Source organism: Schistocerca gregaria, chromosome 1 (genome assembly GCF_023897955.1).
Source record: "Schistocerca gregaria isolate iqSchGreg1 chromosome 1, iqSchGreg1.2, whole genome shotgun sequence".
In the NCBI taxonomy this organism is placed as follows: domain Eukaryota; kingdom Metazoa; phylum Arthropoda; class Insecta; order Orthoptera; family Acrididae; genus Schistocerca; species Schistocerca gregaria.
Genome location: NC_064920.1, coordinates 162,066,980 through 162,087,178, shown reverse-complemented (window position 1 = coordinate 162,087,178; position 20,199 = coordinate 162,066,980). Strand labels below are relative to the sequence as shown.

Sequence of the window (20,199 nt, the reverse complement as noted above, 5' to 3'; positions counted from 1 at the left end):
CCGTTACCCTTCTCATATACAGGAGTCACCTGTGCTTTTTTGCAATCGATTTTGATTCTGCGCTGGTCGAGAGATTCATGATAAATGGAAGCTAAGTAAGGGGCCATTGCCGTGGAGTTCTCTTTGTAAAACTGAATTAGGATTCCATCCAGACCTGACAACTTACTTGTTTTCAACTTTTTTTAGCTGCTTCTGTACACCAGGGTGGCTTATTACTATATGTTCCATACAGGAGTCTGTGGAACATTCAAATGATGGTATGCTTGTATGTTCCTCCCGCATGAATGATTTCTTAAATGCAAAATTTAAAACTTCAGCTTTCATTTTGCTATCTTCTATCGCCACACCAGATTGGTCAGTGAGTGGCTAGATAGAGGTCTTTGACCCACTTAGTGGTTTTTTATGTAGGAGCAGAATTTTCTTGAGTTGTTGACTAGATCCTTTGCTAAGATGCAGGGAGGGGCAAAATGACCTGATGGTTTTCGCCACCGTGCGGTTGAGCAAGTAGGTGGTGAGGGGTAGTGGGAATAGGCGCGTTTCAGAGCCTATACATGAACCTTTTTAGTAGCCATGGAGCAGTGGTCAGTTGAGCATCACGCATTTGTTGTTGAGGTGTTTTTTAAAAGTGGCGATTCCTGTGTTGCTGTGCAGCAGCAGTTTATAGGCATTTTAATTTAGGTCCACAAGGAAAAGTTCTGACATGCAATACGATTATGCTGTGGGTGACTAACTTCAGAGCTACTGGTTCAGTGTCGAAAAGGCAGTCAACAGGCCATCCAAGGTCAGCTCGGACACTGGAGATATCGATAGAGTAAGAGAAGCTGTGGAAGCCAGTCCTCGGCAGCCGACCCGTAAACAAGCTGCTGCTTTGCCTGTGTCTGACCACTCGTTAAGACGAATTTTATTGTTCGTTCTGCATTTCCATCCATACAAAATGGCTATTGTTTAGCAACTAAAGCCCAATGACTATGCAAAGGGAAAAGCATTTTCAGAGCAAATGATTGATTTAATGACAGACAAAAATTTCAGACAAAAATTTTTTCGTGATGAGCGACAAGGTGCATCTTCATCTGGATGTTTATGTAAATAAACAGAACTTTTGTTATTGGTCAGCTACAAATCCTGAAGAACTGCATGAACATCCTCTGCATAGTCCTAAGGTCACTGTGTGGTGTGCTGTAACAAAAACTTGTGTCACTGGACCATACTTCTTTGAAGAGGGTGGTGAAATTGTTACGGCCAATTCGCAACATTGTCTGTTGATGTTACAAAACTTCTTGATCCTTAAACTTAGGAGAAAACGCTTAGTGCACAATAGAATGTGGTTTCAGTAGGATGGGGCAACTGCCCATACAGCCGATGAGGTGATGGACTTTTTGAAAAGTAAGTCCCGTGGCCGAGTAATCTTACATTTCGGGGATATTGCATGGCCAGCATGCTACCCTGATCTAAGCGTTTGTGATTTTTTTTCCTGTGGGGCTTCTTGAAATCAAGAGTCTGCACAAACAAGTCCCGCACATTGAGCAAACTTAAGGTGGTCATAACTCAAGAAATCTCTAACCTTTCTCCTACAACCTTAGGGAAGGTGTTCGACAGTATTGGTGTGAGACTGAAAGAGTGCTTCATCACAGAAGTGCACCATTTGAAGGATGTCATCTTCAAATCTTAAAGTGATGAAATCAGTAGTTCCAATGTTAATTTCCATTAACACAATTCTGTAATAACCATTGAAACATTTTTTTGTCACTCTTAATATTTGGGTTATTTGTACTTTGAAAACATCAGATCTTTTTGCCACTTCCTGTTTGATGGTGGTAGTTACTATATGCTTCACACATCAATATTTTTACATATGCATGGATCTATACTATCTTTAGCCTGTTGTCATTTGCTCGTGATCTTTTGAACTGAGAGTGCAACAGCTTTTGCTTCCTCAGCATTTTCCAAGTTTCATTTTAAACCTTGGTGTTTCTTTTTCCATCCTTAATCCACTTAGTTAGCACATACTACTCCAGAGTGTGACTTGCACATTTTTAAGCTTTTTCCATACTTCCTTTACTTTCACTATAGCTGAATTGAATTATGTCCGTTCATTAGTGAGATGCTAGCAACTGCTTATCTGCTATTTCTAGCAAAAATACTATCCTAGCCTTCTTGATTGATTTGTTAACTTTGGTAACCATTGTTGCTATGATGACATCATGATCACCTGTCCTTGTCTCTTTACTTATGCCTCCGATAAGGTCAGGCCAGTTGTAGCTACCCAGTCTGAAGTATTTCCATTGTGTGTGGGATCGCAAACTAGCTGTTCAAGGCAGTTTTTGGAAAACTTTTATTATATAGATCCTAACTTTGTCAGTGTATGTATAGCTGATAGTCTTTGTAAAGTTTTATAGGTCCTTTGTTTCAAGTGTTGGATGAAAACAGCAGCTGAGTAATACTGGAGTAAGAGCAGCAGTTTTTTCAGAGCAGCTTTTTTCCTCCTGATATACGTATGTGGAATAGTCTAGAAATAATTACCATTGTTGTGGGCCAGTTTGGCTTCAGCAGGCAGAGACTGGTCTTGTGTGTGTGTGTGTGTGTGTGTGTGGGGGGGGGGGGGGGGGTTGCGTTTATGTGAGTATGTGTGTGTATGTTGCCTATTTCTGATGAAGACCTAGTTGGCCAAAAGCTAACTTTCTGACAGTGTTTTTGTTGTGCCTGTCTGCAACTCTGCATCTCCGCTATATGGTGAGTAGCAACTGTTGTTATTTGTTGTTGTAGCAATTATACTTTTTGTAATGCTGTCACATTCCACCCTGGATTTTACATTGTTTAATTACCATAATTATTAGTTTGAGTAGATTAGTACTAATGATAATTTATTATGTTTCACTGAAGTATCTGCAGGTTAATGTACAGTTTGACTTGCTCCACATCCCTCATAATGGGATTTACTAACTTCATATACAAATGAATGTACATGTCACAGAGAAACTAGTTTTCAATTTAAATTTTGTGTAATCTGATTCATGAATCGAACAACAGCATGTTCTTTGTAGGAAATGTTTTAAAATCCAAATTGAGGATAACTAAGCATTTTATTTTGGGAGAGGTGTGTTATGTTTTGTGCATATGTGATTTTTTTTTCCAGAACCTTCTAAGGGGAGGAGGAAAAGGATGATGGTAACGAGTGAGACTGGTTGGTAATTTTTAATATCAGTTTTACTATCTTTCTTGTAAAGCGTTCTGATAATTATATTGTTCAGTATGTCTGGAAGTATCCATTGTGTGAAAGTGATATTACGCAAAGCATATTACACAAAGGGAATTAGAGAAGTCAGCTTTAGATGAAAATTGCCTGGAAAATGGACACCAAATACAATTTGAAAAGAAAGGGTCTTAGCTCAAGCATTAACATATTGGGATAGCATTATAAAGGAGCCGGGCGAGATTAGGATAAACCACAACAATTACGGCATGGGGCCGATCTTCTAATAGTGAAATCAGAATTACTTGACACTTATAGAGTGGTGACAGTTCAGATGGGGTGCCAGCGCTTCACACCACTGGATGTCACTGATTCCACAGCTAGCTGGAGATGCTATGATGTGCCCAATTCACCATGCCATACAAGCATAACTTTGGCCTGCTCTTGGCATTTCCAGACACCGTTATCACATCTATGTAAATGGAACACCATTCCAACCCTGGCAGTCAGTGGTCTTTTACTCATGATGATGATGATGATGGTGGAGACAGCTATTGAGAGCTTGAGTGATTTAGTCGAAGCCACACGAATTGTGATCATCTCCATGATAATTTTTGCTTTGTAAGGAATTAATTACATTCTTAATTTCTTTGGCAGGACAAGGAATAAATGTAATGTGCTTGCATCTGTGTGACTTTGTTTCTTGCTTGTATTTTACCTCTGTGTCCCTTGAATAGTCTATGCCAATCTCCAGATCTCCTTACTCTGAGTGATTATGTAGTACGTTGGCCACTTGAATACTATCATTTATTATTTGTCTGTTTTCTTTAACTATGAATTCCTCACTTGCTCAGTTTCTCTTTTAACTATTGATGTATAGATTTAATTTTGTATCTTAGCTATTAATTTCATACATCATGCAGAGATTTTATGTTTTTGTTAATCAATTTCCATAAGCACAGTATTTCTTGTAAAGTTAAATCAGTCGTGCTTCTCTGTTTTTCTTAACCATTAAAAACAATTTCCTTTTAGTTGTGCATGGATATTTTGATTCCTTTTGAAATCTAGTACTTTTTGATGTCTTATTAGTGTCATATTTTATTGTTTTCTTGGAAAAACAGTTGTTAACAAGTGGTAGAAACCCATCTTAAATACATGAAATTAGAATTGGCATCTATAATGTTATACACACCCTCCCATTCAGCTTTCCACTGGCTTGAAACATTCTGCTCTCTGTTTATTAATTACTCTTAATTGTTTCCCGTTATACCATTTTCTCATGACCAGGTAAGTTAATTAGTGTGACTACTCGTGCATCATGATCATAGAGACCATTCACTGTTGGATAAACATTCATAACATTGATGAAGTGTTGATATGTTTTCTATTGGTGTATGGCTCTCCTCTAAATATAATTCTGGTGGGTACATTAACAGCAGAACTTGGTATTTCATGAGGGTTCAGGATTGCAGCCAGATGATGTTGACAGCTTATAATGATATTTCATCTGACAACCAGGCACCTATCTAAGGTGACTTTTATACTTGAGGTTGCTGATGAACGTCACTAAGTTTATACCAAAAATTGACACGGTGGTGCATGTGGATGTATTACCACTGTAAGACTGCCCTCTGTCAAGTTTGGAGCCCTCTGTAGAATATTGCTCCATCTGGTGCATGCAATCACATGCTTAATGATGTTGAAGTGTGGGCACACAGAGTTAAAAATTATTGGTCAAAATAATAAAATCAATAGTCCTGTAGCACATGATCTATGCATGTGTGAGTGACTTGTACATCCTTGCTCCCATCCAGAAGGTCAGAGCAGTGTGATTGTGTAAGTTGTGGCCCAGCTGACCGACTGCCCGTGCAACAGATGCTTAGCCAGCCCTGTGCAATGCTGCCTGCGGGCAGACACCTGATCTGGAACAGCCTGTCCTGGGTCGTGTAAAGACATAAAGAGGTTCATTTACTGTATTTACATTCTGATGCATCACAATAATCTCATTCTTTTATCTGAGACACTTATTTATCTAAACCTTTTTTAAAGCAGTCTGTTTGAATGATTTATAGCTGTAATAAGGCTTACCTCTCACACATGTAGTCATAGGAGTTGTATCATTTGTGATGTTGCTTCCCCCCCTCCCACCACTGTTTCAGCTGCCAGTTCTGCTGATATAACTTCCCCCTCCTGTTAAAGTGTCGGCCATGTGTTATGTATCCATCCTCACAGTAGCAGCAAATGGCATAGCTCACATGTGAGCCCCACTGAAGCCAGCAACAATCCCATCAGTTCTTGGTCAATTTTCCCGATACTTGTTCATCCAGGATTGATAGTACCGCCACAGTTCCTTACAAAGCCCTCATCTGGATGTGAGGTTGCTATAAACAGGTATCAGGTTCTATCTGTTCTTGAGCTCAATGGGAACCAAATTATTCAAACTACTCTCTCTCTGGCAACTTCCTGTTTCCTTTCCCCACATCACAATTTCATTTTCCCCCTCTGAAATCCTCAAATTCAGTTTTCACTACTCCACTCTTTCCCTGAAGAACCTTCCAATTTGTAGTCAGACACTTTATCTTAATGACACATAGGTACTGATTGCATATGTTTGTATTGTATAACACAGTATTCTAGTAGCTTGAAGATTTCATTGCATTGTTGATCATGCTTACTTCAGCTAATAGTTGTTTCTTTCCTGAAGTGCTTCCATCCTGTATCACAGGTAACTCTTAATGAACCAAAACCTGTATGGAAAAGTGTAACTGTTAGAGAAGGGCAGTAAGTGTGAATGGGGCAAGACATTGCAGCCGATGTAGTGAATTTTAGGTTTTTTGTTTCCTTGTCACATGATAACTGTATGAGTTTCTGTAGAATATATACCATGTTAAAAACAACCATGCCTCCATCCTTGCTACCTTCCCTGTTTTCCTTTCCCTGTTGCTTCATAACCTGGGTTGTGAGTAACTAAATCCACTTTCCCTTCTTCCCTTTCTTTCCCCTCTCTCCTCCCTGATGAAGGAACATTTATTCCGAAAGCTAGGAGCTTAAATTTTCGGTTGTTTTTTGTGTCTCTATCGGCTGTACTGAGCTGAGGTAAGTACTGGCCAGCCCCTCTATCTCTTTGTTAGTAATTGTTTCACATCTTTATATGAGATTTTCCATTAATTAGATAGTATAAACATGTTTCATCACGTTAATCCTTCTGCTGCATAGTTACTAAAAGTGTGCTGATTACCTATAGCTTACAATTTGAAATGGATGCAGATTATCATGGTGCAATTGTTTTATCCGAGTTCTTAGGTGTCCTTGCCAAACTATTATTTTTGGGTTTGTACCTTGTTCGATGCTAGCTTCATTTTCCAAAGTGCATCCTGTGTTTAATGGAGTTCTTTTTTGCATATTTTCTATGTCCAAGACGTTGGGTTATTGAATACAATGTATGTAACAACAGTAACTGTTTTGTGAACATTTCTATATTCTGATCAGTTATCAGTGGCTTCTCCAAATCACTTGTAACAAAGTTTAGCATGCCTCCTTTGAAAAGAACACAGTCTGCCTCTTTCCTCATTATTGTCCTATGTGTTGTGGTTGCCAATTAAACATTGATTATATTTTGACTTTGTGTCTTTGTGTTACACATCTAATTTCTCAAGTATTTGATGTAAAACCAGAAGATATTTTGACATGGTTTTTTTGTACTTCATTTAAAAAAAATCACTTTTTATTATTTCTGTGCGAATTTGCTCATATTAATCACATTTAAATCATTGTATTTTGCCTATGTTATGCAACTCATACGTAACAATTCTCTGTTACTTCACAATTGCCATGTAAAAAGCAATCAATTGAGCAGTAAGAGTAAAAATAACACAAAGCTGTGACTTCCTGTACATTTTTCAACTGCATTCTGCCAAGGTAATCAGCAAACATTCAGGTTAGACTGACATGAGTGTATATACTGAGTGATTTTTACATGTTTCATATGGCAAACATTCCATGCCAAGCACTTGACCAAATGGGGAATATGTTCTCTTATGAAATAGCTAATTCAACTAGAATGAAATTCTAATTGATTTTATGCATTATGTAATTGCTATCAAGCACTTATGTATTTCTAGTGGTATCCAAGTTCAATTGTTCCTGTACTCACATTAGCTATGTGATTGTTCTCTATGTTTTGTTTGTATTATCTGTTGTGTTCATTGCTAGGCTATATTGCTTATGATCAGCACAATGTATTGTTTAGTTAACTCCTCTTTACGGTTTGCAAGCTTGAAAATGAAGATACAGCATCTTTCTCCAAGCCACAAAAATGCATGGTTGATGAACTGGCTATTGTGAATTGCAGTTTGAAAAAGGATGTGGCAGTAAGTGTTTCTGGCCCAGAAGCTTCCAATTTACCGAAACCTCTAGGTAATGACTAACACACAAAATGGATACATGAATTCATATATTTCGTTGATGACAAAAATAGATTTTAGATGTTGATACTTATGCACCAAAAATTACAGGTGCATATTGTGTGGTAAACTTCAGTTGAATTTATGAAGATAAGATGTGACAGCAAAACTCTGTAAACTTATTTAAAATAACTGGAATGAGCTCACTCCTTTATAAGGAATTTACAGATACCATTTTCTGTTGCAGAGATATTACACACACTATTTATATTGTTGTGGTAAGAACTGCCTGTTTTAAATGTCAGTAGTTGAGATTTGGTGAAATTCACCTTGAGTCTCTAATCATTGAAGTATTTTGTTACTTCTGTTACACCACTAGCAGCAAGAGATTCTAGCTGATTATATTCACCCCCATAGAATAAGATTGACATGTCATCTGCATAGCTTACAATATGGGAGTTAATGGGTTGTGCAATGTAGTTAATATATATAAGGAAGAGAAAGGGTCCAAAGATTGAGCCCTGGGGTACACCTTGTAATACAGGTTCACTGGTGGACTGGGAGGTTTTTATTATCTAGTTTGTATGACAATTCAGTGCTTTGCTTACAATTCAGCAGGTATGTGGTTAAAAGCAAGAAGGAAAGATGTAAGCTGTGTCCTCACTTAGCATAGACATATAAAAATATATAAATTGATTTGAAATTTTGTGGGTTGTTGTAAGTATGTGTACAAAGACGAATATTGTATTCACAATGGATGATGGAATGGAATCTAGGAATAAACATTTTGTACAGTTTGTAATGATGAGATGTTACATCAGTTTAGAAATTATGAAGAGAACTATATTTTCAATAAAACCAACTGTTGCATTATAGATATTAGTGCAAACAATTGCTTGTCAGTTTACTGGCCAAGAGTAGTAAAGTAATTGGCAGTGCCAATTGTGGTAATAATGATGATGAAGTGACACAGAATTTACGGGCATGGGTAATCAATGGAAGGAATAAATGCACAAATGGAATGCAGTGCTTCAGGCCAGTAATTTGATGCTCTAATGTTTGCGAAATCAATAGTAGCTGGAGCTAACAGCCTCCTTACTGCATGTCACTCATGTCGTGCAGCTTTTGTCCAGAAGTTCAACTGGGGTGTCATCCTAAGCTTCCTTTGCGAATACAGCTTAATTGTGATTGTGCCAGAGACCCAATTTCTATCCCAATAAAATGAACTTGAAATTAATACAAGGTAGGTAATTTCAGGTTGAAGTTACTAATATTTGTGTTATCTGAAAATTTGAAATTAGGTGATTGAATTAGGCATTAAATTCAAACTCAGTCCACTTCAGTGACCTTCAAAATGGCAGTACAGGATGTGAAGAAAAATCTGCTGGATGCCTGTATCAACACCATTGTGTGGATGTGAAGTACATTAAAGGCAGCTTCCTCACAGAAACAGCTCAATCAGAACAAACAAGATACAAAATGGATCCTCTCAAATAAATACTTTGTTTGTATTCCACCGGTGAATTTTAATTGAAATAGTCAAATTTAATTTGTCATATTCTTTTGCAATTAGTTTCCAGTCTAGTATATGTTAACATTCATTTTTTACAATTGGCTGTTAGTCAAAGTTTATGCTTATGCTTCTTTGCAGATCATAGGGACCGATGTGAAGATAACTAATTGGCGTGCATGCCAGGAGTATGCATGCTTAATGGACCAGATAGACCAAAGTACAGTTTGAGATTTGGTCTAACTTCAGATAGTTCTCCCTCACTATCCTCTAAAACAGCAAATCTTCAAGCTAATAGCTAGTTTTTTAATTTACCAAACAGTATGTGTAATACAAGTGTTTTCTATTCGTGATGTGTTAAATAGTAATTTAAATTTAAGTAGTACAGTAGACAGGGTCAGAAGGAAAGTGGTATAACTACACTTCTTGTAATTTTGAAAAAAAGTGAAGTTAAAGTTAACAAGATTTCAAAATTGTCTATAGATTGCAAAACAAAATTTCAATTTTTTTGGGGTTTATATTAGACTTTAAAAAAAAACAAAAAACATTTTGTAGCAGTCTCTGCTTGCAAGTCAGAATAACTTGTTAATGTAAATACTAAGCTTTTACCACATGTATCCCTTTGCTTCCAGAATATTGTGAATTAAGAGGAATATGATTTATGTTTTCTCCGTAATACTTTATTGTTGGTTGTTGTCAATTGAGTTACCATAAAATTGGCAAACAAAACATTCAGGTACATCTACAGGAATGTCATGCCTTTTGTCGCTTATAGTAATGAAACAAAATAAGAAGGAATACTGTTTTATGCATTATCCCCTTGTTGAAAATACACCCAGGTGACAATCATGGGATGCCTGCTAATATTGTGTCCGAACTCCTTTTCCCCAGCGTAGTGCAATAACTCGGTGTGGCATGGACTCAACAAATCTGCAGAGATATTGAGAATGCTGCCTGTATAGCCTTCTACAATTGTGAAAAAGTAGCTGGTGCAGGATGTTCTGCACAAACAGACCTCTCAATTATGTCTGACACATGTTTGATGGGATTCATGTCTAGTAATCTCGCCAGCCATGTACCACTTCCCGGTTACCCAGAATATTCTTCAAACCAGTCGTGAACCATTGTGGCCTTGTGACATGTTATGGTTGTTTGTGAACATGAAATTCATGAATGGTTTCAAATGTTCATAGCACAATGCCTTGTGGACAGCTTGGTTCCATAGCTTTGTGGGGTCTGCACCACACTCAAACTCTACCATCCACACTTACACGCTGAAATTGAGACTCATCTGACTAGGCCAATGTTTTCCAGTTGTCTTGGGTGCAACTGAGATTGCACGATGCCAGGAGAGCTCAAGAGATGCTCTGCAGGTCATATTGTGCTGTTAGCAAAGGCACTCGTGTTGGTCATTTGCTGACGCAACCATTAATGCCAAATATCACAACACCATCGTAAAGGGTGTATTTTTCCTACGCCCCACATTGGTTTTCCTGGCTATTTCATGCAGTGTTGCTTGTCTGTTGCCAGTGATAATACTATGCAAACACTGGTGCACCTGGTTGTTAAGTGAAGGCTGTCAGCAACTGCATTGCCCATGGTAAAGAGCTAATGACTGAAAGTTGGTATTCTCATGACACACTTCACAGTGTGGATCTTGGTATAATGAATTTTCTAATGATTAACTAAATGGTATGTCCCATGTGTTTACCTCGAACTACCGTTCCATGTTCAAAGTATGTTTGTTCCTGTTGTGCAACCATAGTTACGTTGGGAGCCTTTTCACATGAACCACCTGAGTACAAATGGCAGCTTCTCCAATGCAGTGCCCTCTTATACCTGGTGCATATAACACTTACGCCATCCATATGTGTGCATATTGCGATTCCATTAGTTTTGTCACCCTAGTGTATTTGTATCAAGTGGATCACTACCCTCTTCTCACTTGCCATAGGAAGGTTATTTAGATAACAAACAACTTAAAAAACATCAGTACAATGCTGCATGAACATAATGCAAATGTTTGATTAAGCATTTAAAATAGTGCTACAAAATGAGACAGAGTTCATATCCTCGTTCCTGAAGGTGTTTCTGATCATCTGATCTGGTTCAAGTCCCTTAAGCAGATCATTGACAGTTGTTGTTTTGGTTGTCTTTCTTTATGTGCAAGGAAGTTGAACAATTCGTGATGGGTAGGGAACATAAATGGAATCAAGGCAGGAAGCTTTACTATGCTCTAGACATTATTTCATTTTTCTGGGAAATATCACTTGAATCCATTTGCTTCTGACTCACTCATTTACGGTCTGTGGGTGGATTACAAATAATGTATTTATGTGATAAGGCATGAGTTGTATCTTGTCTGTACTGAGTGAACTGCCTATATAAGGTAAATACTAATCATGTACTTCACATATTACTCATGTTGCAAGCATCTGGGAAATTCTTCAATATGTGCTGTAGTGATATTTCTCTTGCAGTAGCAGTTTTACTGTGCAGTTTTGTTTACATTTTTATTTCCAAGCATATTGTTGCAGAGATGATCAGTTAGAAAACAGATATCAGATTTCTGATGTATGTAATGTTAAAACATTTCACTTTTTTCATTGCATGTGTTTTAGTTTTACTTCTGGCAGATAAACTTTATTAATCAAGTCATTACTGTAGCCCTCTCTGAGTGTTCATCTTATACAGATTGCATGGAACAATTCAGAGGTGTAATAACATGTGGCATAGGCAATAACAATTAGGATGCTGTAAGATTCCTTTTGCTGCTGCTCACTGGCCCAATGACCTACTGTGCACATTGCCACACTGTTGGGAAGTGCCATCTGTCGTCTCTGTGTGCGATTAATGGTTGCTAGCGTAGTCCTAGTTTGCAGATCATTTAGTTACCACGTGACCATGAAAATTAATTTACCGTACCCAATAGAGACGTAGTTTTATAGAACTTTTCAGAATAACAATCATTAATTGTTGTCCGAGTTTCAGTTCCAAACTCAAAACAATTTTGGTGATACATAAAATTACCTAAAACCTACGGTTTGTATCTTTCCATTAAAAAAAAAAAAAAAAAACCATTCTGATATGTTAATATGTTTTACTAAGTACATTAGAGGATAGCTTAAAGTCAGTACTTTGTCAATGAAATGTAGCTCAAGAGTTTTTTGTTTATAACAATAACGTTTCATAGTATTTTAGTTTCCCCACTGTATTACTATTCTTACCTGGCTGACTTACTTAATTACATGTATTATATTCTGAAGAGTGTGTGAGGGGGTGAATTCTAAACATAGTTGATTTATGGATCTGGAAATGTGCAAGTAATTAATGAGGTATTATAGTGTGAATCATATTGTGTAATTGAGTAGTGAATCGCATACATGGTATACAAGTGTGGAAGACAAGGTACAATGCAATATCAATACACAGCAGACAATTGAGTGAGTGAGGAAGCGAATGCTACATGTAGATGATGTATGAATCTTGAAATCTGTTAATAATTAATGATGAATGTGAGTCTGAATGACAGTATATTGTGTAATTGAGCAATTAATCATATATACAGTATGATGTGCATAAAGTAAAGTAGACGTGAAAATGATATTATGTTCAATTTCTTTGCTTTTTGGAAAATACTAAGTTTGGAAAATGTATTATTTGTATCTTCACCCAGAAAACTATTGTCAGTGTTCCTCATTTTGCCAACTGCATGCTGAATTATGCCATCAGTAACCAGTAGCCTAAAAAATTGAGCAATGATTCTTGTTTTGTTAGCAGATGAGACCCCATTCCTGTAGATCATTAAACCAATTCTCACTTACTTTATTAACTTCTCCCAGTAGGAGTTCTTCATCATAGAATTCATTACCACAATGTCTGTGTCTTCACATTCTGCAGCTTAGTCTTGTTTCCACAGTTTCAAGATTCCATGTATTGTCCTTTGATACATTGTCTTCATACTCAAAATTGCTGTGTTCTTGTAAAATGTGTATTAATTGATCATTATGATGTGTTTCGTTGTGCTGAGAAGATCCTGGCGTTGTTAGGTTATTTGTCATTTCGATCAGTGTCCAGCACAGACATTTAAGTGCAAGAAAACAAAATGTTACATAGAAAAAACAAATTAGGGGGGCTTTGTTGTTTGTATATATCTGAAAGAGCGACTGACATACTACTTTTCCACATAGTCACCAAACACATTGAGGCACTTATCATAGCGGTGGACAAGCTTTGAAAGACCTTCATCATGAAATTCTGCCGTTGGTGACTTCAGCCAGTGAGTCATGGCTGCCTGGAGTTATGCGTCGTCATCAAAGCGCTTAGTTGCAAGCCAGTTCTTCATCTTCGGAGCCAATTAGAAGTCACTTGGTGCCAGATCAGGGCTGTGGGGTGGATAAGGGAAAATTTCCCATTTGAATGAATTAAGGAGTTCTTTAGTGCAGTTTGCCGTGTGAGGTCGGGCATTGTCGTGCATAAACAAAATTTTTGGATGTCAGCTTCCCTCAGCTTTTGTTTTGAACTGCTCCTCTAAGGCTGTGCAAAGTTTGACAGTACCAGGCAGAATTTATGGTTGCTCCACTCTCGAGAAAATCGTTTCATCAACTTTAGCAACAAGCTTGTCATTCACAATGCTTGGGCATCCACTCTTCTCTTCATCATGAACATTGGTTCAGCCATTTAAACCGAATGCACCATTTCGAGATAAAACATTCACTCATTATGTTGTTTCTGTACACTTTGCACAGTTCACAATAAATTTTTGTAGGTTTTAGGTTTTTTCGCCAACAAAAACTGTATCTCACGACTGGTGGGATTTTTGATTGCAGCGCATATTTCAAATTCGAATATCGAAAATATCAGACACACAGAGACGTTCCCGCTGTCATGGATGGATCCTGACTAAGCTGCAGAACATGTGCATACCAAAATATACACAGAGGAACGTTCCCAACATTCTGATTAGCCCTCGTATGACGTGTCACACTTGTTTGTTTGTCACGGTAAGGCTTATAAATGTCAGCAACACTGGGCTACTGGCATGAGTTGAAACATATAAGTAGCAACTAGTTGACTACATATGGCTTACAAGGTGAAATGGGTGCAAATTATTATGGTGCAACTGTTTTCTCTGTGTGCTTGGGTATCCTTGCCAAACTATTATCTTTGAGTTTGTACTCTGTTCCATGCTAGCTCCATTTTCCAAAGTGCATCCTGTGTTTAATGGAATTCCTTTTTGCATTTGTTCTATGTCCATGACTATAGATTATTGAATACAATGTATGTAATAATAGAAATAGTTTTGTGAACATTTCTTTATTTGGATCATTTATCAGTGGCTTCTCAAAATCAGCTGCAACAAATTTTAGCAACAAATTTCAGCAAATTTAATTTATAAAAAAATCACACTTTTTATCATTTCTGTGCAAATTTGCTCGATTTTATACATTCAAATGGTTTTATGCATAAACTGTATTTTGAATGATTTTTGTAAATCAGAATTTGCTCTCTTTTGTGTTTTAGAAAACTATTATGCCTTTCTATGGTGTTTCTGGTAATGGCACATTATCCCGTTTCTTACTTCCAGATTTCTTCAACTTGAGATATTTGTGTATGTTTTACAACGCATACATAACAATTCTCTGTTACTTCACAATTGCCATGTAAAAAGCAATCCATTGAGCAGTAAGGGTAAAAATAACATAGAGCTGTGACTTTCTGTACATTTTTCAACTGCATTCTGCCAAGGTAATCAGCAAGCTTTGAGGTTCGACTGACATGAGTGTATATGCTGAGTGAATTTTACATGTTTCATATGGCAAACATTCCATGCCAAGCACTTGACCAGAGTGAGAATATGTTCTCTTATGAAATAGCTAATTCAACTAGAATGAAATTCTGACTGATTCTATGCATTATGTAATTGCTATCAAGCACTTATGTATTTCTAGTGGTGTCCAAGTTCAATTGTTCCTGTACTCACATTAGCTATGTGATTGTTCTCTATGTTTTGTTTTTATTTTCTGTTGTGTTCATTGCTAGGCTATATTGCTTGTGATCAGCACAATGTATTGTTTAGTTAACTCCTCTTTACAGTTTGCAAGCTTGAAAATGAAGATACAGCATCTTTCTCCAAGCCACGAAAATGCATGGTTGATGAACTGGCTACTGTGAATTGCAGTTTGAAAAAGGATGTGGCAGTAAGTGTTTCTGTCCCAGAAGCTTCCAATTTACCGAAACCTCAAGGTAATGACCAGCACACAAAATGGATACATGAATTCATATATTTCGTTGATGACAAAAATAGATTTTAGATGTTGATACTTATGCACCAAAAATTACAGGTGCATATTGTGTGGTAAACTTCAGTTGAATTTATGAAGATAAGATGTGACAGCAAAACTCTGTAAACTTATTTAATATAACTGGAATGAGCTCATTCCTTTCTAAGATTGTTTCTAATTTAGGATTTATGTACAGAAAAAGTCAAATAATCTGAGAAGATTAACAGAAAAAGAAGTTATTCATGAAATTGGATGCAACACTTGTGATTCAATAAGGAGTACCAGAAAGCTCCCTTTACATGTTTTGCTGAAATCATTATTTACGGCCGAGTCTAGAAAGAAATTTTGTAGCTAACACAATTATATGGCCATCAAGAAGTCCATGAAATAGCCCCTAAGCAAATTATTCTCAAATCTCTTATCAACTCTAGTGTTACTAAGTTGTTAATCTACACCCCCCCCCCCCCCCCCCTTTCCCCACCGAGCAAGGCGGCGCAGTGGTTATCACACTGGACTCGCATTCGGGAGGACGACAGTTCAATCCCGCGTCCGGCCATCCTCATTTAGGTTTTCCGTGATTTCCCTTAATCGCTTCAGGCAAATGCCGGGATGGTTCCTTAGAAAGGGTATGGCTGATTTCCTTCTGCATCCTTCCCTAATCCGAGCTTGTGCTCCATCTCTAATGACCTCGTTTTCAACGGGACGTTAAACGGTAATCTCCTCCTCCTCCTCCTCCTCTATCCCCCATCCTTTTCATCTCTGAAGGTAGGAGATATTTTCAGCTTCAAAAATATGGGAGTTAATGGGCTGTGCAATGTAGTTAATGTATATATAAGGAAGAGAAAGTGTCCAAGAATTGAGCCCTGGGGTACGCCTTGTATACAGGTTCACTGGTGGACTGGGAGTTCATGATTTTATTATCTAGTTTGTATGACAATTTAGTGCTTTGCTTATGATTCAGCAGGTATGTGGTTAAAAGCAAGAAGGAAAGATGTAAGTTGTGTCCTCACTAAGCAGAGACATCAATCCTTAAGACGCATCCTTGCTAATGAGATATAAATTGATTTGAAATTTTGTGGCTTGTTGTAAGTATATGTACAAAGAAGAATGTTATATTCACACTGGATGATGGAATGGAATCTAGGAATAAACATTTTGTACAGTTTGTAATGATGAGATGTTACATCAGTTTAGGAATTATGAAGAGAACAAGTTTTTAAATAAATCCAATTGTTGCATTATGGACATTAGTGCAAACAATTGGTTGTCAGTTTACTGGCCAAGAGTAGTAAAGTACTTCGCAGTGGCAATTGTGGTAAAATGATGACGAAGTGACACAGAATTTACGGGAAGGGTAATCAATAGGAGGAACACGTGCACAAATGGAAGGCAGTGCTTCTGACCAGTAATATAATATGTGTCATTTGATGCTGTAATGTTTATGAAATCAGTAGTAACTGGAGCTAAGAACCTCCAAACCACATGTCATTCATGTCTTGCAGCTGTTGTCCTGAAGTTCAACTGGCGGTATCATCCTAAGCTTCCTTTGCAAATACAGATTAATTCTGATTGTGGCAGAGACCCAATTTCCATCCCAATAAAATGAATTTTACAGAAAATAATGTACTCACATGTCCATCTCAGTTGAAATTAATACAGGGTAGATAATTTCAGGTTGAAGTTACTAATATTTGTGTTATCTGAAAATTTGAAATTAGGTGATTGAATTAGGCATTAAATTCAAACCCCAGTCCACTTCAGTGACCTTCAAAATGGCAGTACAGGATGTGAAGAACAACCTGCTGGATGCCTGCATCAACACCATTGTGTGAATGTGAAGTACATTAAAGGCAGCTTCCTCACAGAAACAGCTCAGTCAGAACAAACAAGATCCAAATGGATCCTCTCAAATAAATACTTTGTTTGTATTCCACCGGTGAATTTTAATTGCAATAGTCAAATTTAATTTGTCATGTTTTTAGTGGTAACTTTTTCATTCCATGTGTTTTAGTTTTACTTCTGAGAAATAACTTTACTAATCAAGTTGTAACAATATCTCTCTGAGAAAATTATATGGTTTTTCATCCGTGTATGGTAGGAGGGAGGGGGGGGGGGGGGGGAGAGAGAGAGAGAGAGAGAGAGAGAGAGAGAGAGAGAGAGAGAGAGAGAGAGAGAGAGAGAGAGCGTTGGAGAGCTCTGCATTTTTGCGTGCTTTCCTGTCAAGGATTCGTAATACAGCTGTAGTACTGTGTGCTACCATGTTGAGGTGTTTTACTAAAGATTTTGTGATTTGCTTTTGATGAGAGAGAGAAAGTGATTCAGAAAATATTGGATCCAGTTTAAACAACATTTCTGAAATTTTTTGAGAATATTAGATAATTTTGTGATTCTTTTGATGGGCTAAAGAATTCCACATGTCATGCTATGTAGTCATAATTCTGGAAATTTCTGATTACTATATATTGGTGAACTGTGTAGTGTTGAACGAGTGTACCCAAATTGATAATCATCACCGACTTTTCAAATCATATAGTAAATTCAAGTTGCTGTTTTTAGACAGTATATCATGAGTTGTGTGCTTATGCTGGCTGTTGTTGAGGGAATGTGAACTGAGTGAATGCAACACTACAAACTATAAACAGGTAAATGTTTTTACAGAAAGGATTGTGTTTTAGTGCAGACTTGGTAGCAGATTGTGTATTGTTAATATCAGAATAAAGCACAAACATTTTATACAATAACTTATTGTATTGAGTAGTATCTGTTGTTATATTTGTGATAAAGAAACCTCTTTGCAAAAGGAAACAGAGCATTTTATGCATGCTAGTGTAGCTGGTGTTTTAAACAGCTTTACCAGGTTGATTCATATGATACATTGCCTCGGGGCATGTAAAGATTTTAAGGAAACTCACAGAGGTACGTGAGGTAATTCCAGGTTTTTATCCACCAGTCCTATTTTCTGTTGTTGAATTACTAGATTTTTTTGGGAAACATCACATTTATTACCACCATTGTGTTTTTGAACAGTTAATGATCATGTTAGGAAGTTGAAATAAGCTTTCAGTGATCATGAGAGGCAATTGATATAAGCTTTCTTCTTCTTCCAAGATTGCTTCATCGTCTTTCTGAACTTTTTTGTTTTGTTGTTTCGAGCTTCTGTTGGTTCCATTTCTCAGTTTCTCAAGAATTCTGAATAAATCTCTGTTCTTTAACTACCCCCAGGGAACTCGCATCTCTTTTGTTAGTATGTGCTTGTCAACCCCGGGCCAGTGCTGCTTCCCTTTCTGTGCTGCAAGTCGGTTCTTCTACTGTTCCTCCCCCCCCCCCCCCCCCCCCTCACCCTCCCCATGCCTTTTCACAGGGTGGTCTTTTTAGCGTCGACCGTGCATGGATTTAGCATGTAACTTTGGGCTATAATTTTCTTCCCTTGTGACATTTTACAACATTAACTAAGTGGTTCCCTTTGTTGGGTTTGACCTGATATCTCTTTTTTTCCTAATTTTACAGGAATGTGGATCATCCAAGTAAGGTCGCCCAGTGCAGCATATATTCCACCTTTTGTTCCTTTCTCTCTTTGTGCACCTCCTTTCATGCTTTTGCAGTACAATAGCCATTTCGTGGTATGTGTTGAGGGATGGGAGGGGGTTCGTCAAGTATATGTATGGTAGTAGCCCCCTGATCACACCAAGATTGCACTTCTGGTGCCTGTGCTGGAAACTCCCCATGCTTGCCAATGAGTATGTTCAAGTCATAGCTGGGGCGTGGGGGCTCCAAGCAATGGTTTGCTGGCTGGCTTATCAGGGTAAGACATAATACAGTGTTGAGATGTATGACCTCAAAATGTTCCCTTCCATAATTACACTGTGAGAGGTACTTTAGGACTCAGAAATGGGGAGAAATACTCCCCCCCCCCTTCCCCAAGTACTTTTTTAGGCACTGTCATGGATTCCTTTTTGGCTTTAAAACCACTGTTCTTCGTTGCCACTTTGAGTATAGATTTGGGGAAGTAGCAGCAGTCTCAAAAATGAAAAGTGGTCCCGTTTTGACTGAAAATGGCCTCTCTCCTCCTCAGTCACATGTACAGCTTGCATGCATCAAGCTGGGTTACATGGGTGGCAGTTTAATATGTTACAGGGAATCATCTTCCACTGGGATCTCCTTGTACAGAATGAAAATGAGTTGCGTGCCAATTTGGAATCATGGCATGTGCATTTTGTCTGTCACATCCTGCAGGGATTAAAAGACAGGATGGATACTGGAGCCTTCACCTTGACCTTTGAAGGTGACTTGTTGCCTGGGAATGTCAAGGTGAAGGTGCTTTGCTGTGATATCAAGCCACATGTTCTGCTATCCATGTGCTGTTACAAATGCACACGATTTGGACACAAGTTTTCACATTGCAAAGCCAGCCCTCTCAATAGGAATTGTGGATTTCCCCTCATCCGTGTCAAATGAGGGGAGCACCATTCCCCCTGTTCACTGGACAGCACCATTTTCCAGTGGGAAAATAGAATCCCAGACTGTAAGACCCTTGCCTAATATTGGGTGACTTCAATTCCCACAACTCTTTGTAGCATAGAGCTATGGCTATTGGGTACTGTAAAGCTGTCAAAAAGTTGCTCCCAGAGCTCCATATTTTCCTTTTAAATCCTCATATTCCCATACATTTCATTGCAGCATACATATCTTATTCAGCCATTGTGCTTTCCATTTACAGCCCAGGTCTTCTCCTGTCCATCCATTGGAGAGTCCATGATGACCTGTGTGACAGCAATCATTTTCGGCTCATGTTGACCCTCCCTTAGAGTATTT

At 37.9% G+C, this 20,199-nt stretch overlaps 1 protein-coding gene across 23 annotated transcripts in view; it reads left to right on the top strand.

The window, feature by feature from the left end:
* Positions 1-20,199, top strand: part of LOC126335720 (uncharacterized) — a 201,009-nt gene that overhangs the window by 89,733 nt on the left and 91,077 nt on the right. For 17 of the 23 annotated variants that reach the window (XM_049999282.1, XM_049999192.1, XM_049999333.1 and 14 more), the window contains 2 exons: positions 3,134-3,181; positions 15,200-15,349. In XM_049999282.1, coding sequence (XP_049855239.1) covers positions 3,134-3,181; positions 15,200-15,349 — 198 coding nt within the window. The remainder of the gene's footprint in view (positions 1-3,133; positions 3,182-15,199; positions 15,350-20,199) is intronic. The other 6 variants (XM_049999313.1, XM_049999305.1, XM_049999254.1 and 3 more) reach the window with 1 other exon arrangement.